General features: G+C 52.3%; 3 protein-coding genes across 3 annotated transcripts; all 3 read left to right on the top strand.

Annotated features, from left to right (window-relative positions):
- Window positions 1–4,458: 4,458 nt before the first annotated feature.
- LOC140682550 (feather keratin-like) lies at window positions 4,459–4,776 on the top strand. The gene has a single exon (XM_072925195.1). The coding sequence runs from the start codon at window positions 4,459–4,461 to the stop codon at window positions 4,774–4,776; it is 318 nt and encodes a 105-aa protein (XP_072781296.1).
- Window positions 4,777–7,554: 2,778 nt separating this feature from the next.
- Window positions 7,555–7,872, top strand: LOC140682549 (feather keratin-like). The gene has a single exon (XM_072925194.1). It carries the CDS (start codon window positions 7,555–7,557, stop codon window positions 7,870–7,872), a length of 318 nt encoding a protein of 105 aa, XP_072781295.1.
- A 2,778-nt stretch (window positions 7,873–10,650) lies between these two features.
- Window positions 10,651–10,968, top strand: LOC140682548 (feather keratin-like). The gene has a single exon (XM_072925193.1). The coding sequence runs from the start codon at window positions 10,651–10,653 to the stop codon at window positions 10,966–10,968; it is 318 nt and encodes a 105-aa protein (XP_072781294.1).
- The last annotated feature ends 6,880 nt before the right edge of the window (window positions 10,969–17,848 follow it).

Here is a 17,848-nt window from a genome sequence, read left to right as displayed (position 1 = left end):
TGTCACCCCAAGCACACCTGCATATCCCAGACCAGCCTAACAGACATGGGAGGGAACGGGGCCCGTCTTCACAAGATGGCCACAAACCACAGCACACCAGTGTTGTGGAGTGACTTCATGGATGACACCTCACTGTCCAAAGCTTTGGTCATGTTGTCAGCCCTCCCTGAAAAACAGACACATCATCATCAAATTTTGGTCTTTATTACTAACATTTAAAAGCTGCCGCCAAGGTCAGATACAGAAATAGACTCAAGAACAGGACATGGCATTGAAGAAATATGTCGAGGAAAAAAATTCCCAACTCATCACTCACCAGGCTGGGTCAGCAAAGAGGTGCTGCCTGCAAAATGCCCCAAGGCCATGGGACAAGGCTGTCCCACCCCTCCAGACCAGCATAAAAGCCAGGCCAGAGCCTCTCTCCCTCACACACTTCTCCTGAAGCCTTCTGCTCCTGCCGACAACAAGGTGAGCCTCAATCCCCTGACCCTCCTGCTCCTGCTCTTCTCCTCGCCCTTCTCTTCCAGCCAGCTTGGCCCAGGCCTCAGCAGCCCTCATGCCTCCCCACAGCCCCACAACACCCTCCACACTTTCCTCGTCCTCCCGCATCAATGCTTCTCAAAACTGCACACCCTTGTTCCTACCTCGCCCATTCTCTTCCAGGCACCCTCCACACCACACCCATGGCCTGCAACACCCGCTGCGGATCCGCCTGCGGACCCACCCCGCTGGCCAACAGCTGCAACGAGCCCTGTGCCCTGCAATGCCAGGATTCCCGCGTCATCATCAACCCTTCCCCTGTGCTGATCACCCTGCCAGGACCCATCATGACCTCCTTCCCCCAGAACACCGCCGTCGGATCCACCTCCTCGGCTGCTGTCGGTAGCGAACTCAACGCCCAGGGACAGCCCATCTCTGGTGGATTTGGCTTTGGCCTGGGCTATGGGCTGGGAGGTCTGGGCTGCTATGGCGGAAGGGGTGGCTACATCTGCTAAGGGCCCTCAGCACCACTCCTGACACAGGAAATTTGATCCTCAGGCAACAGAACCTGCAAGCAAAACACCTCAGCTGATCGTTGCCCTTCTTGCCCCTTACACAATCCTTTCCACTCGTTTCTTTTGTCTTTTTCCTCTTTTGCCTCAATAAAGTTCTCTTGCATCAATGCCTGAGATTACTCCATTCCTTTTGAATTACAACCCTCTCAAACCCTCATCTGGCACATTTCTTGCAATGAACGGGCAATTGGGATGGATGGAAAAGGGCAACAAAACCTTTCTTAGAAAATTACTCTCCACCAGGAACTACCAAGACTGTTGTGGGAAGGAGGGACTGGGAGGACACCTTCTAAAACACGACACAAGCCCATTCCCTGATACACCAAAGCATTTGACCCAGTCCTCTCCTGAGCATAAAACTGGAAGAGTCACTCCATGCCCGAACACACTTTGTAAAATCTCTTCCCAGCAAGACACTTGACACCCCACCACAAAAAAAGAAATAACATCATTGCCTTTGACACAAACTCTAGAGTGCAAGTGCTTCCACCCCACTGATCAAGCAGAGTCAGCAAGAGCTGGATTTCTAGCAGAATGGACAGCTCAGTTTTGCATCTCGCAGGACATCAGATGGCGTCTCCCAGATCCCATCACTGCTTTTACTTTCTTATATCTATCACAATGAAAAGTTCTTGCCTTCTCTGCCCATAGAATTGCATCAATTTCCATTTGTGTCCTTCCCCCTTCTCCTCCACTGCTGAGAACAGCCGGGCTCCCTGGATTCATCCTTTGCCACCAGGGATTTATCCACACTCATGACACCCCCATCCATCCGTGTCTCCTGGGAATCCCAGCTCTCCTCCAGGAAAGCTGCTCCACCCTTTCAGGATCTTGCTGGTCCTCCACTGCCCTTCTTTCACACTCCACTGCCCCCACCCTTGCTGACGATCTTCAACAGGCTGGGCCTCATGAATGCAACTCTTGACATGCTTCCCTTGAGACTTGACTCCATCTGGGCTTCGTGCCACTGATCCCCAGCCTCTGGGCCAGCCTCTCAGCCACTCTCAGGCCACTCACTGCACTCTCTGGCAACCTGGGCTTGTTCGGGTGCTCTGGGAGTGGAGAATGGGAAGGAGCCTCAAAGGCTTCACAAAAGGGTTGTGTCCAACAGCAGCCACAGCTCTCCCCTCATGCCAGGCTGAGGCACCCACACAGAGCAGACACAGAGCTCAGCCAAGCACCATTTCCTCAAGGCAAATCCTCCAAGTGTCCTCACCCATCGGCACTTGACACAACTCAAGACCACCAAGGCCTGCCTTGTGGAGTTGTGTTCTTTATGTTTTATTACATTTGTATTATGTATAGATTTGTTCAATGTACCCCCGGTTCTGTAATGATTTCTCCCCGGGTTTTCCCGCCTTTCCCCCGCGTGTCCGTTATCCCCAAAAGTGCTAAGTCATCCCCCTGTTTACCCCAGATGCCTGTCCGTCACTCGGTGTCCCTTCCCATCCACCTAGAATCTTCCACCCGGGACGCCAGATGATTGGTAAAGGACCTGGGACCCTTCCCCTGTCTATCCTTCATTGGATGTACCCCCGTATCCCACCACCCTTGAACCCCTCCACGGTTTTACACCACTGGCTGTTCGGTTTTCCCCCATCCTGTACTTATTTCATTTGCGCGGTTCGTTTCGCGCTTTCTTCTGGCTGGCTCCAGCGCGCTCCGCCTTGCGCGTGCCTTTCCAGCAAACGTCGGCACAGCACGCCTGGTCCCCTTCGAGTTATTGTATTCCCCGTTGGATTACAATAAACGGAATTTGCCCCCAGAGAAACACTCTCTTCGTAATTCGCCGTGGGGTCAATGACTGCTCTAGGGAACTCTGATAGCGCTACCCAAAGCCCGCGAGGGTCCAGCGGGAAGCGCTAGAAAATGCCCGCACCTCTCCCCAGAGCTAGCTGGGGCTAAGGAAGGGCGTCGGGGAGAGGAGCATCGGCACTGCCTCACCCCTCACCTGCTGCTGCTCCCATCAACCCTCTCCTCTCTTGCTCAGCTGTCCCCAACACCCATGGAATCCCTTCAATTGGAAAAGACTCTTGACATACAGCCCAACTGGAAAACAAATCTGTGAGTGCCACCAATTTCAGAAATATTTCATTTGTGGAATGCTTAAATGCAAAATGGCATCAAGTCCAACCATTCCTCCATCTCCTGTAAGGTCACCACCAAACATGCCAAAGGCCAAATCTCCATGGCTTCTAAATTCATCTAGCAATGGAGACTACACCACTGTCCTTGGGCAGTCATGCACAGAGCTTGAAAAGTCTACTTGTGAAGGAATTCTCCCTAATACCTAACTCAACCTCCCTTAGAGCAAATTGACTCTTCTCTTCTCCCTCTTCTCCGAAGGCTGGGGAAAAGAGAGACAAAACTGATGTGAATGATTTCTGTTCAGCTAACTCCAGAGGGCAACAAGGACAACCTTTCTCTGAAAATTGAACACGCCCCTTCCTTCACCTGCCCCTCATGTACCTTGTTCTCCTTATCCATCACCAGATTCCCTTTCCATGTGTAAGAGCCCAGCTCTGTGACCCCACAGTGTGACCTTCCTGTGCCCAGGTAAGATGAGTGCTACAGATGAACCAACACAAGAGTTTGGGGAGCATGGGAGACCTCCCTAAATCACAGGGATCACTTTCCCATCTCCAGGAGGAAAGGAGAGGCATAGAGACAAGACTACAGACATGGAGCCAAGGAGGGGAGGGAGAAAACATGATGAAAGGACCAGATCTGTCACCCCAAGCACACCTGCATATCCCAGACCATCCAGACATTAGAGGGAACAGGGCCCATTTTCAGAAGATGGCCACAAACCCCAGCACACCAGTCTTGTGGAGTGACTTCATGGATGACACCTCACTGTCCAAAGCTTTGGCCCTGTTGTCAGCCCTCCCTGAAAAACAACAACATCATCATCAAAATCTGGTCTTTATTACTAACATTTAAAAGCTGCCGCCAAGGTCAGATACAGACACAGACTCAAAAACAGGACATGGAATTGCAGAAATGTGGCAAGGAAAACAATTCCCGCCTCATCACTCACCAGGCTGGGTCAGCAAAGAGGTGCTGCCTAAAAAATACCCCAAAGCCATGGGACAAGGCTGTCCCACCCCTCCAGAACCAGCATAAAAGCCAGGCCAGAGCCTCTCTCCCTCACACACTTCTCCTGAAGCCTTCTGCTCCTGCTGACAACCAGGTGAGCCTCAATCCCCTGACCATCCTGCTTCTGAACCCCTGGCCCCTCTCTTCCAGCTTGCTTAGCCCCAGCTTCAGCAGCTCTCATGCCTCTCCACAGCCCCACAACAGCCTCCACACTCCCTTGCCCACGTGCATTACTGCCCCCCACTCTCCCACACCCCTGTCCTACCTCAACCATTCTCTTCCAGGCACCCTCAACTCCACACCCATGGCCTGCAACACCCGCTGCGGATCCACCTGCGGACCCACCCCGCTGGCCAACAGCTGCAACGAGCCCTGTGCCCTGCAATGCCAGAATTCCCACGTCATCATCAACCCTTCCCCTGTGCTGGTCACCCTGCCAGGACCCATCATGACCTCCTTCCCCCAGAACACCGCCGTCGGATCCACCTCCTCGGCTGCTCTGGGCAGTGAACTCAACGCCCAGGGACAGCCCATCTCTGGTGGATTTGGCTTTGGCCTGGGCTATGGCTACGGCCTGGGAGGCCTGGGCTGCTATGGCAGGAGGGGTGGCTACATCTGCTAAGGGCCATCAGCACCACTCCTGACACAGGAAATTTGATCCTCAGGCAACAGCTCCTGCAAGCAAAGCACCTCGGCTGATTGTTGCCCTTCTTGCCCCCTACATGATCCTTTCCACTTGTTTCTTTTGTCTTTTCCATCTTTTGCATCAATAAAATTCTCTTGCATCAAAGCCTCAGATGACTCCGTTACTATTGAATTCCAAAGATCTAACAACCACCTCCGGCACATTTCTTGCAATGAACAGGCCATTGGGGTGGATGGAAAAGAGCAACAAAACCTTTCATTGAAAATCAGTCACCACCAGAAACTACCAAGACTGTTGTGGAAAGCAGGGACGGAGGGAAACACCTGTAAAATTCGACACAAGCCCCGATCCTGATACACCAAAGCATTTGACCCAATACTCTCCTGAGCATTAAACTGGAAGAGTCACTCAATGCCAGAAACCCACTTGGCAAAATCTCTTCCCAGCAAGACACTTGACACCCCACCACAGAAAAAAAATAACATCATTGCCTTCGAAACACACGCCAGAGTGCAAGTGCTTCCACCCCACTGATCAAACAGAGTCAGCAAGAGCTGGATTCCCAGCAGAATGGACAGCTCAGTTTTGGATCTCCCAGGACATCACATGGCGTCTCCCAGATCCCATCACCGCTTTCACTTTCTTACATCCATCACAATGAAAAGTCCTTGCCTTCTCTGCCCATAGAATTGCATCCATTTCCATTTGGGCCCTTCCCACTTCTCCTCCACTGCTGAGAACAGCCGGGTTCCCTGGATTCATCCGTTGCAACCAGGGATTTATCCACACTCATGACACCCCCATCCATCCGTGTCTCCTAAGAATCCCAGCTCTCTAGGAAAGCTGCTCCACCCTTTCAGGATCTTTCTGGTCCTCCACTGCCCTTCTTTCACACTCCACTGCCCCCACCCTTGCTGAGGATCTTCAACAGGCTGGGCCTCATGGATGCAACTCTCGACATGCTTCCCTTGAGACTTGACTCCATCTGGCCTTCGTGCCACTGATCCCCAGCCTCTGGGCCAGCCTCTCAGCCACTCTCAGGCCACTCACTGCACTCTCTGGCAACCTGGGCTTGTTCGGGTGCTCTGGGAGTGGAGAATGGGAAGGAGCCTCAAAGGCTTCACAAAAGGGTTGAGTCCAACAGCAGCCACAGCTCTCCCCTCATGCCCCGGCTGAGGTACTGGCACAGAGCAGACACACAGATTAGCCAAGCACCATTTCCTCAAGGCAAATCCTCCACGTGGCCTCACCCATCGGCACTTGCCACAACTCAAGACCACCAAGGCCTGCCTCACCCCTCACCTGCTCCTGCTCTCATCTACCCTCTCCTCCCTTGCTCAGCTGCCCCCAACACCCATGGAATCCCTTCAATTGGAAAAGACTCTTGGCATGCAGTCCAACTGGAAAACAAATCTGTGAGTGCCAGGAATTTCAGAAATATTTCATTTGTAGAATGCTTAAATGTAAAACTGTATCAAGTCCAACCATTCCTCAATCTCCTGTAATGTCACCATCAAACATGCCAAAGTCTAAATCTCCATGGCTTCTAAATTCATCTAGCAATGGAGGTTAAAACACTGTCCTTGGGCAGTCATGCACAGAGCTTGAAAACTCTACTTGTGAAGGAATTCTCCCTAATACCTAACTCAACGCCCCTTAGAGCAAATGGACTCCATTCCCTCTTCTCCGAAGGCTGGGGAAAAGAGAGACAAGACTGATATGAATGATTTCTGTTCAGCTAACTCCAGAGGGCAACAAGGACAACCTTTCTATGAAAATTGAACACGCCCATTCCTTCACCTGCCCCTCATGTGCCTTGTTCTCCCTATCCTTCACCAGATTTCCTTTCCATGTGTAAGAGCCCAGCTCTGTGACCCCACAGTGTGACCTTCCTGCACCCAGGCAGGACGATCGCTACAGATGAAACAACACAGCAGTTTGGGGAGCATGGGAGACCTCCTTAAACCACAGGGATCTCTTTCCCATCTCCAGAAGGAAAGGAAAGGCATAGAGACAAGTCTACAGACAAGGAGCCAAGGAGGGGAGAGAGAAAACATGATGAAAGGACCAGATCTGTCACCCCAAGGACAACTGCATGTCCCAGACCAGCCTAACAGACATGGGAGGGAATGGGGCCCGTCTTCACAAGACGGCCACAAACCGCAGCACACCAGTGTTGTGGAGTGACTTCATGGATGACACCTCACTGTCCAAAGCTTTGGGTTTGTTGTCAGCCCTCCCTGAAAAACAACGACATCATCATCAAATTCTGGTCTGTATTACTCGCATTTAAAAGCTGCCGCCAAGGTCAGATGGAGACGCAGAATCAAGGAGAGGGCATGAAATTGCAGAAATGTGGTGAGAAAAACAATTCCCACCTCATCACTCACCAGGCTGGGTCAGCAAAGAGGTGCTGCCTAGAAAATGCGCCAAGGCCATGGGACAAGGCTGTCCCACCCCTCCAGACCAGCATAAAAGCCAGGCCAGAGCCTCTCTCCCTCACACACTTCTCCTGAATCCTTCTGCTCCTGCCAACAACAAGGTGAGCCTCAATCCCCTGATCCTCCTGCTTCTGAACCCCTGGCCCCTCTCTTCCAGCCAGCTCGGCCCAGGCCTCAGCAGCCCTCACGCCTCCCCACAGCCCCACAACAACCTGCACACTTTCCCTCGCCCTCCTCCATCACTGCCCCTCAAAACTCCACACCTTTGTCCTACCTCGCCCATTCTCTTCCAGGCACCCTCCACACCACACCCATGGCCTGCAACACCCGCTGTGGATCCACCTGCGGACCCACCCCGCTGGCCAACAGCTGCAACGAGCCCTGTGCCCTGCAATGCCAGGATTCCCACGTCATCATCGACCCTTCCCCTGTGCTGGTCACCCTGCCAGGACCCATCATGACCTCCTTCCCCCAGAGCACCGCCGTCGGATCCACCTCCTCGGCTGCTCTGGGCAGTGAACTCAACGCCCAGGGACAGCCCATCTCTGGTGGATTTGGCTTTGGCCTGGGCTATGGCTACGGCCTGGGAGGCCTGGGCTGCTATGGCAGGAGGGGTGGCTACATCTGCTAAGGGCCCTCAGCACCACTCCTGACGCAGGAAATTTGATCCTCAGGCAACAGAACCTGCAAGCAAAGCACCTCGGCTGATCGTTGCCCTTCTTGCCCCCTAGATGATCCTTTCCACTTGTTTCTTTTGTCTTTTCCATCTTTTGCTGCAATAAAGTTCTCTTGCATCAAAGCCTCAGATGACTCTGTTCATTTAAATTCCAATGCACTCACACCCTCCTCCGGCACATTTCTTGTAATGAACAGACCATTGGGGTGGATGGAAAAGGGCAACAAAACCTTTCTTAGAAAATTGGTCACCACCTGGATCTACAAAGACTTTTGTGGGAAGCAGGGATGGAGGGAAACACCGCCTAAAATGAGACACAAGCTCCAGATCCTGATACAACAAAGCATTTGACCCAATCCTCTCCTGAGCATAAAACTGGAAGAGTCACTCCATGCCAGCAGACACTTGGCAAAATCTCTTCCCAACAAGACACTCTAAACTCCACCACAAAAAAAAAGAAATAACATCATTGCCTTTGACACCAACTCAGGAGTGCAAGTGCTTCCACCCCACTGATTAAGCAAGTCAGCAAGAGGGGAATCTCAGAGCATTGGACAGCTCAATTTTGGATCTCCCAGGACATCAGATGGCGTCTCCGAGATCCCATCACCGCTTTCACTTTCTTACATCTATCACAATGAAAAGTTCTTGCCTTCTCTGCCCATAGAATGGCATCCATTTCCATTTCTGCCCTGCCCCCTCCTCCTCCACTGCTGAGAACAGCCGGGCTCCCTGGATTCATCCTTTGCCACCAGGGATTTATCCACACTCATGACACCCCCATCCATCCTTGTCTCCTGGGAATCCCAGCTCTCCTCTAGGAAAGCTGCTCCACCCTTTCAGGATCTTGCTGGTCCTCCACTGCCCTTCTTTCACACTCCACTGCCCCCACCCTTGCTGAGGATCTTCAACAGGCTGGGCCTCATGGATGCAACTCTCGACATGCTTCCCTCGAGACTTGACTCCATCTGGGCTTCGTGCCACTGATCCCCGGCCTCTGGGCCAGCCTCTCAGCCACTCTCAGGCCACTCACTGCACTCTCTGGCAACCTGGGCTTGTTCGGGTGCTCTGGGGGTGGAGAATGGGAAGGAGCCTCAAAGGCTTCACAAAAGGGTTGTGTCCAACAGCAGCCACAGCTCTCCCCTCATGCCAGGCTGAGGCACCCACACAGAGCAGACACAGAGCTCAGCCAAGCACCATTTCCTCAAGGCAAATCCTCCAAGTGGCCTCACCCATCGGCACTTGCCACAACACAAGACCGCCAAGGCCTGCCTCACCCCTCACCTGCTGCTGCTCCCATCTACCCTCTCCTCCCTTGCTCAGCTGCCACCAACATCCATGGAATCCCTTCTGCTGGAGAAGACTCTTGACATGCAGTCCAACTGGAAAAGAAATCTGTGAGTGCCACCAATTTCAGAAAGGTTTCATTTGTCAAAGACTTAAATGTAAAACTGCATCAAGTCCAACCATTCATCAGTCTCCAGTAAGGTCGCCATCAAACATGCCAAAGTCCAAGTCTCCATGGCTTCTAAATTAATCTAGGAATGGAGACTACACCACTGTCCTTGGGCAGTCATGCACAGAGCTTGAAAACTCTACTTGTGAAGGAATTCTCCCTAATACCTAACTCAACTTTCCCTAGAGCAAATTGACTCCGTTCCCTCTTTTCCGAAGGCTGGGGAAAAGGGAAACAAGACTGATGTGAAGGATTTCTGTTCAGCTAACTCCAGCGGGCAACAAGGACAGCCTTTCTCTGAAAATTGAACATGCCCATTCCTTCACCTGCCCCTCATGTGCCTTGTTCTCCCTATCCTTCACCAGATTTCCTTTCCATGTGTAAGAGCCCAGCTCTGTCACCCCACAGTGTGACCTTCCTGTGCCCAGGTAAGATGAGTGCTACAGATGAACCAACACAAGAGTTTGGGGAGCATGGGAGACCTCCCTAAATCACAGGGATCACTTTCCCATCTCCAGGAGGAAAGGAAAGGCAGAGACAAGACTACAGACATGGAGCCAAGGAGGGGAGGGAGAAAACACGATGAAAGGACCAGATCTGTCACCCTTAGGGAAAACTGCATATCCCAGACAATCTAACAGACATGGGGTGGAACGGGGCTCGTCTTCACAAGTCGGCCACAAACCACAGCACACCAGTGTGTGGAATGACTTTATGGATGACACCTCACTGCCCAAAGCTTTGGTCATGTTGTCAGCCCTCCCTGAAAACCAACAACATCATCATCAAATTCTGGTCTGTATAACTCGCATATAAAAGCTGCCGCTAAGGTCAGATACAGACACAAACTCAAGAACAGAGCATGAAACTGCAGAAATGTGGCGAGGAAAACAATTCCCACCTCATCACTCACCAGGCTGGGTCAGCAAAGAGGTACTGCCTAAAAAATACCCCAAGGCCATGGGACAAGGTTGTCCCACCCCTCCAGACGAACATAAAAGCCAGCACAGAGCCTCTCTCTCTCACACACTTCTCCTGAAGCCTTCTGCTCCTGCTGACAACCAGGTGAGCCTCAATCCCCTGACCCTCCTGCTCCTGCCCTTCTCCTCGCCCTTCTCTTCCAGCCAGCTCAGCCCAAGCCTCAGCAGCTCTCACGTCTCCCCAGAGCCCCAAACACCCTCCACACTCCCTTGCCCACCGGCATTACTGCCCCCCACTCTCCCACACACCTGTCCTACCTCATTCCCTCTCTTCCAGGCACCCTCCACTCCACACCCATGGCCTGCAACACCCGCTGCGGATCCACCTGTGGACCCACCCCGCTGGCCAACAGCTGCAACGAGCCCTGTGCCCTGCAATGCCAGGATTCCCGCGTCATCATCAACCCTTCCCCTGTGCTGGTCACCCTGCCAGGACCCATCATGACCTCCTTCCCCCAGAACACCGCCGTCGGATCCACCTCCTCGGCTGCTCTGGGCAGTGAACTCAACGCCCAGGGACAGCCCATCTCTGGTGGATTTGGCTTTGGCCTGGGCTATGGCTACGGGCTGGGAGGCCTGGGCTGCTATGGCAGGAGGGGTGGCTACATCTGCTAAGGGCCCTCAGCACCACTCCTGACACAGGAAATTTGATCCTCAGGCAACAGAACCTGCAAGCAAAGCACCTCGGCTGATCGTTTCCCTTCTTGTCCCCTACACAATCCTTTCCACTTGCTTCCTTCGTCTTTTCAATCTTTTGCCTCAATAAAGTTCTCTTGCATTAAAGCCTCAGATGACTCTGTTCATTTTGAATTCCAATGCTCTCACACCCTCATCCGGCACATTTCTTGCAATGAACAGGCCATTGGGGCGGATGGAAAAGGGCAACAAAACCTTTCTTAGGAAATTGCTCACCACCAGGAACTACCAAGACTGTTGTGGAAAGCAGGGATGGAGGGAAACACCGCCTGAAATCTAACACAAGCCCCCATCCTGATACACCAAAGCATTTGACCCAATCCTCTCCCGAGCATAAAACTGGAAGAGCCACTCCATGCCAGAACACACTTGGCAAAATCTCTTCCCAGCAAGACACTTGAAACTCCACCACAACAAAAAAGAAATAACATCATTGCCTTTGACACAAACTCCAGAGTACAAGTTCTTCCACCCCACTGATCAAGCACAGTCAGCAATGGCCGGATTCCCAGCACAATGGACAGCTCAGTTTTGGATCTCCCAGGACATCAGATGGCGCCTCCCAGATCCCATCACCACTTTCACATTCTTACATGTATCACAATGAAAAGTTCTTGCCTTCTCTGCCCATAGAATGGCATCCACTTCCATTTGTACCCTTCCCCCTCCTTCTCCAGTGCTGAGAACAGCCGGGCTACCTGGATCCATCCTTTGCCACCAAGGATTTATCCACACTCATGACACCCCCATCCATCCTTGTCTCCTGGGAATCCCAGCTCTCCTCTAGGAAAGCTGCTCCACCCTTTCAGGATCTTCCTGGTACTCCACTGCCCTTCTTTCACACTCCACTGCCCCCACCCTTGATGAGGATCTTCAACAGGCTGGGCCTCATGGATGCAACTCTCGACATGCTTCCCTTGAGACTTGACTCCATCTGGGCTTCGTGCCACTGATCCCCAGCCTCTGGGCCAGCCTCTCAGCCACTCTCAGGCCACTCACTGCACTCTCTGGCAACCTGGAACTGTTCGGATGCTCTGGGGGTGGAGAATGGGAAGGAGCCTCAAAGGCTTCACAAAAGGGTTTTGTCCAACAGCAGCCACAGCTCTCCCCTCATGCCCAGGCCGAGGCACTGGCACAGAGCAGACACACAGCTCAGCCAAGCACCATTTCCTCAAAGCAAATCCTCCAAGTGGCCTCACCCATCGGCACTTCCCACAACTCAAGACCACCAAGGCCTGCCTCACCCCTCACCTGCTGCTGCTCGCATCTACCCTCTCCTCCCTTGCACAGCTGCCCCCAAACACCCATGGAATCCCTTCTTCTGGAAAAGACTTTTGACATGCAGCCCAACTAGAAAAGAAAACTGTGAGTGCCCCCAATTTCAGAAATATTTCATTTGTAGAATGCTTAAATGTAAAACTGCATCAAGCCCAACCATACCTCAATCTCCTGTAAGGTCAGCATCAAACATGCCAAACTCCAAATCTCCATGGCTTCTAAATTCATCTAGTAATGGAGACAACACCACTGTCCTTGGGCAGTCATGCACAGAGCTTGAAAACTCTACTTGTGAAGGAATTCTCCCTAATTCCAAACTCAACGTCCCTTAGAGCAAATTGACTCCGTTCCCTCTTCTCCGAAGGCTGGGGGAAAGAGAGACAAGACTGATGTGAAGGATTTCTGTTCAGCTAACTCCAGAGGGCAACAAGGACAACCTTTCTCTGAAAATTGAACACGCCAATTCCTTCACCTGACCTTCATGTGCCTTGTTCTCCTTATCCTTCACCAGATTTCTTTTCCATGAGTAAGAGCCCAGCTCTGTGACCCCACAGTGTGACCTTCCTGTGCCCAGGTAAGATGAGCGCTACAGATGAACCAACACAAGAGTTTGGGGAGCATGGGAGACCTCCCCAAATCATAGGGATCACTTTCCCATCCCCAGGAGGAAAGGAGCGGCATAGAGACAAGACTACAGACATGGAGCCAAGGAGGGGAGGAAGAAAACATGATGAAAGGACCAGATCTGTCACCCCAAGTACTACTGCATGTCCCAGACCAGCCTAACAGACATGGGAGGGAACAGGGCCCGTCTTCACAAGACGGCCACAAACCACAGCATCCCTGTTTTGTGGAGTGACTTCATGGATGACACCTCACTGTCCAAAGCTTTGGTCATGTTGTCAGCCCTCCCTGAAAAACAACAACATCATCATCAAATTCTGGTCTTTATTACTCGCATTTAAAAGTTGCCGCCAAGGTCAGATGGAGACGCAGAATGAAGGACAGGACATGGAAGTGCAGAAATGTGGTGAGGAAAACAATTGCCACCTCATCACTCACCAGGCTTGGTCAGCAAAGAGGTGCTGCCCGCAAAAAGCCCCAAGGCCATGGGACAAGGTTGTCCCACCCCTCCAGACCAGCATAAAAGCCAGGCCAGAGCCTCTCTCCCTCACACACTTCTCCTGAAGCCTTCTGCTCCTGCCGACAACCAGGTGAGTCTCAAGCCCCTGACCCTTCTGCTCCTGCGCCCCTGGCCCTTCTCTTCCAGCACGCTCAGCCCCAGCCTCAGCAGCCCTCATGCCTCCCCACAGCCCCACAACAGCCTCCACACTCCATCACCCTCCTGCATCACTGCCCCTCACATCCCCTGTCCTACCTCACCCATTCTATTCCAGGCACCCTCCACACCACACCCATGGCCTGCAACACCCGCTGCGGATCCACCTGCGGACCCACCCCGCTGGCCAACAGCTGCAACGAGCCCTGTGCCCTGCAATGCCAGGATTCCCACGTCATCATCAACCCTTCCCCTGTGCTGGTCACCCTGCCAGGACCCATCATGACCTCCTTCCCCCAGAACACCGCCGTTGGATCCACCTCCTCGGCTGCTCTGGGCAGTGAACTCAACGCCCAGGGACAGCCCATCTCTGGTGGATTTGGCTTTGGCCTGGGCTATGGCTACGGGCTGGGAGGCCTGGGCTGCTATGGCAGGAGGGGTGGCTACATCTGCTAAGGGCCCTCAGCACCACTCCTGACACAGGAAATTTGATCCTCAGGCAACAGAACCTGCAAGCAAAGCACCTCGGCTGATCGTTGCCCTTCTTGCCCCTTACACAATCATTTCCACTTGTTTCTTTTGTCTTTTCCATCTTTTGCCTCAATAAAGTTCTCTTGCATCAAAGCCTCAGATGACTCTGTTCCTTTTGAATTCCAAAGCTCTCACACCCTCATCCGGCACATTTCTTGCAATGAACAGGCCATTGGGATGGAGGGAAAAGGGCAACAAAACCTTTATTAGCAAATCGGTCACCACCAGGAACTACTGAGACTGTTGAGGGAAGCAGGGATGGAGGGAAACAGCGCCTAAAATGGGACACAAGCCCCCATCCTGATACACCAAAGCATTTGACCTAATCCCCTCCTGAACATAAAACTGGAAGAGGCACTCCATGCCAGAACACACTTGGCAAAATCTCTTCCCAGAAAGACACTTGAACCTCCTGAAAAAAAAAAAAAAAAAAAAAAGAAATAACACCATTGCCTTTGACACAAACTCTAGAGTGCAAGTGCTTCCACCCCACTGATCAAGCAGAGTCAGCAAGAGCCGGATTCCCAGCACAATGGACAGCTCAATTTTGGATCTCCCAGGACATCAGATGGGGTCTCCCAGATCCCATCACCGCTTTCACTTCCTGGTCACACTCACAGAGAAAAGTTCTTTCCTTCTTCTCCCAGAGAATTGCATCCATTTCCATTTCTGCCCTGCCCCCTTCTCCTCCACTGCTGAGAGCAGCCGGGCTCCCTGGATACATCGTTTGCCACCAGGGATTTATCCACACTCATGGCACCCCTATCCATCCTTGTCTCCTGGGAATCCCAGCTCTCCTCTAGGAAAGCTGCTCCACCCTTTCAGGATCTTGCTGGCCCTCCACTGCCCTTCTTTCATACTCCACTGCCCCCACCTTTGCTGAGGATCTTCAACAGGCTGGGCCTCATGGATGCAACTCTCGACATGCTTCCCTTGAGACTTGATTCCATCTGGGCTTTGTGCCACTGATCCCCAGCCTCTGGGCCAGCCTCTCAGCCACTCTCAGGCCACTCACGGCACTCTCTGGCAACCTGAGCTTGTTCGGGTGCTCTGGGAGTGGAGAATGGGAAGGACCAACAAAGGCTTCACAAAAGGGTTGAGTCCAACAGCAGCCAGAGCTCTCCCCTCATGCCCAGGCTGAGGCACTGGCACAGAGCAGACACTCAGCCATGGAATCCCTTCTGCTGGAAAGGGCTCTTGACATGCAGTCCAACTGGAAAACAAAGCTGTGGGTGCCACCAATCTCAGAAATATTTCATTTATAGAATGCTTAAACATAAAATGGCATCAAGTCCAACCATTCCTCAATCTCCGGTAAGGTCAACATCAAACATGCCAAAGTCCAAATCTCCATGGCTTCTAAATTCATCTAGCGATGGAGACTTCACCACTGTCCTTGGGCAGACATGAACAGAGCTTGAAAACTCTGCTTGTGAAAGAATTCTCCCTAATACCTAACTCAACTTTCCCTAGAGAAAACTGACTCCATTCCCTCATCTCTGAAGGCTGGGAAAAAGGGAGATTAGACTGATGTGAATGATTTCTGTTCAGCTAACTCCAGAGGGCAACAAGGACAACCTTTCTCTGAAAATTGAACACGCCCATTCCTTCACCTGCCCCTCATGTGCCTTGTTCTCCCTATCCTTCACCAGATTTCCTTTCCATGTGTAAGAGCCCAGCTCTGTGACCCCACAGTGAGACCTTCCTGCGCCCAGGTAAGATGAGCGCTACAGATGAACCAACACAAGAGTTTGGGGAGCATGGGAGACCTCCCTAAATCACAGGGATCTCTTTCCCATCTCCAGGAGGAAAGGAGAGGCATAGAGACAAGACTACGGACATGGAGCCGCAGAGGGGAGGGAGAAAACATGATGAAAGGACCAGATCTGTCACCCTTAAGGAAAACTGCATATCCCAGACAATCTAACAGACATGGGAGGGAACGAGGCCCGTCTTCACAAGACGGCCGCAAACCACAGCACACCAGTGTGTGGAATGACTTGATGGATGACACCTCACTGCCCAGAGCTTTGGTCCTGTTGTCAGCCCTCCCTGAAAAATAACAACATCATCATTAAATTTTGGTCTGTATAACTCACATTTAAAACCTTCCGCTAAGGTCAGATACAGAAATAGACTCAAGAACAGGACATGGCATTGCAGAAATGTGGCGAGGAAAGCAATTCCCACCTCATCACTCACCAGGCTGGGACAGCAAAGAGGTGCTGCCTAAAAAATGCCCCAAGGCCATGGGAAAAGGTTGCCCCACCCCTCCAGACCAGCATAAAAGCCAGGCCAGAGCCTCTATCCCTCACACACTTCTCCTGAAGCCTTCTGCTCCTGCTGACAACCAGGTGAGCCTCACACCCCTGACCCTCATGCTCCTGCCCTTCTCCTCGCCCTTCTCTTCCAGACAGCGCGGCCCCAGCCTCAGCAGCCCTCACCCTTTCCACAGCCCCTCAACAACCTGCACACTCTCCCTCGCCCTCCTGCATCACTGCCCTCAAAACTCCACTTTTTTGTCCTACCTCGCCCATTCTCTTCCAGGCACCCTCCACACCACACCCATGGCCTGCAACACCCGCTGCGGATCCACCCCGCTGGCCAACAGCTGCAACGAGCCCTGTGCCCTGCAATGCCAGGATTCCCGCGTCATCATCAACCCTTCTCCTGTGTTGGTCACCCTGCCAGGACCCATCATGACCTCCTTCCCCCAGAACACCGCCGTCGGATCCACCTCCTCGGCTGCTCTGGGCAGTGAACTCAACGCCCAGGGACAGCCCATCTCTGGTGGATTTGGCTTTGGCCTTGGCTACGGCCTGGGAGGCCTGGGCTGCTATGGCAGGAGGGGTGGCTACATCTGCTAAGGGCCCTCAGCACCACTCCTGACACAGGAAATTTGATCCTCAGGCAACAGAAGGTGCAAGCAAAGCACCTCGGCTGATGGTTGCCCTACTTGCCCCTTACACAATCCTTTCCACTTGCTTCTTTCGTCTTTTCCATCTTTCGCTTCAATAAAGTTCTTTTGCATCAAAGCCTCAGATGACTCCGTTCTTTTGAATTCCAATTCACTCACACCCTCCTCCGGCACATTTCTAGCAATGAATAGGCCATTGTGGTAGGTGGAAAAGGGCAGCAAAATCTTTCTTAGAAAATTGGACACCACCAGGAACTACCGAGACTGTTGTGGGAAGCAGGGATGGAGGGAAACACCGCCTAAAATGAGACAAAATCCCCATCCTGATACACCAAAGCATTTTACCCAATCATCTCCTGAGCATGAAATTGGAAGAGTCACTCCATACCAGAACACACTTGGCAAAATCTCTGCCCAGCAAGACTCTTGACACCCAACCACAAAAAAAAGTAATAACATCATTGACTTCGACACACACGCCAGTGTGCAAGTGCTTCCACCCCACTGATCAAGCAGAGTCATCAAGAGCTGGATTCCCAGCACAATGGACAGCTCAGTTTTGGATCTCCCAGGACATCAGATGGAGTCTCCCAGATCCCATCACCGCTTTCATTTTCTGGTCACACTCACAATGAAAAGTTTCTGCCTTATTTGCTCATAAAATTGCATCCATTTCCATTTGTGCCCTTCCCTCTTCTCCTCCACTGTTGAGAACAGCCGGGCTCCCTGGATTCATCCTTTGCCACCAGGGATTTATCCACACTCATGACAGCCCCATCCATTCTTGACTTCTG

The sequence above is a fragment of the Taeniopygia guttata genome, chromosome 2, assembly GCF_048771995.1.
Source record: "Taeniopygia guttata chromosome 2, bTaeGut7.mat, whole genome shotgun sequence".
Classification (NCBI taxonomy): domain Eukaryota; kingdom Metazoa; phylum Chordata; class Aves; order Passeriformes; family Estrildidae; genus Taeniopygia; species Taeniopygia guttata.
The sequence above is the reverse complement of the archived record's forward strand: the minus strand, read 5'-3'. Positions and strand labels throughout refer to the sequence as shown.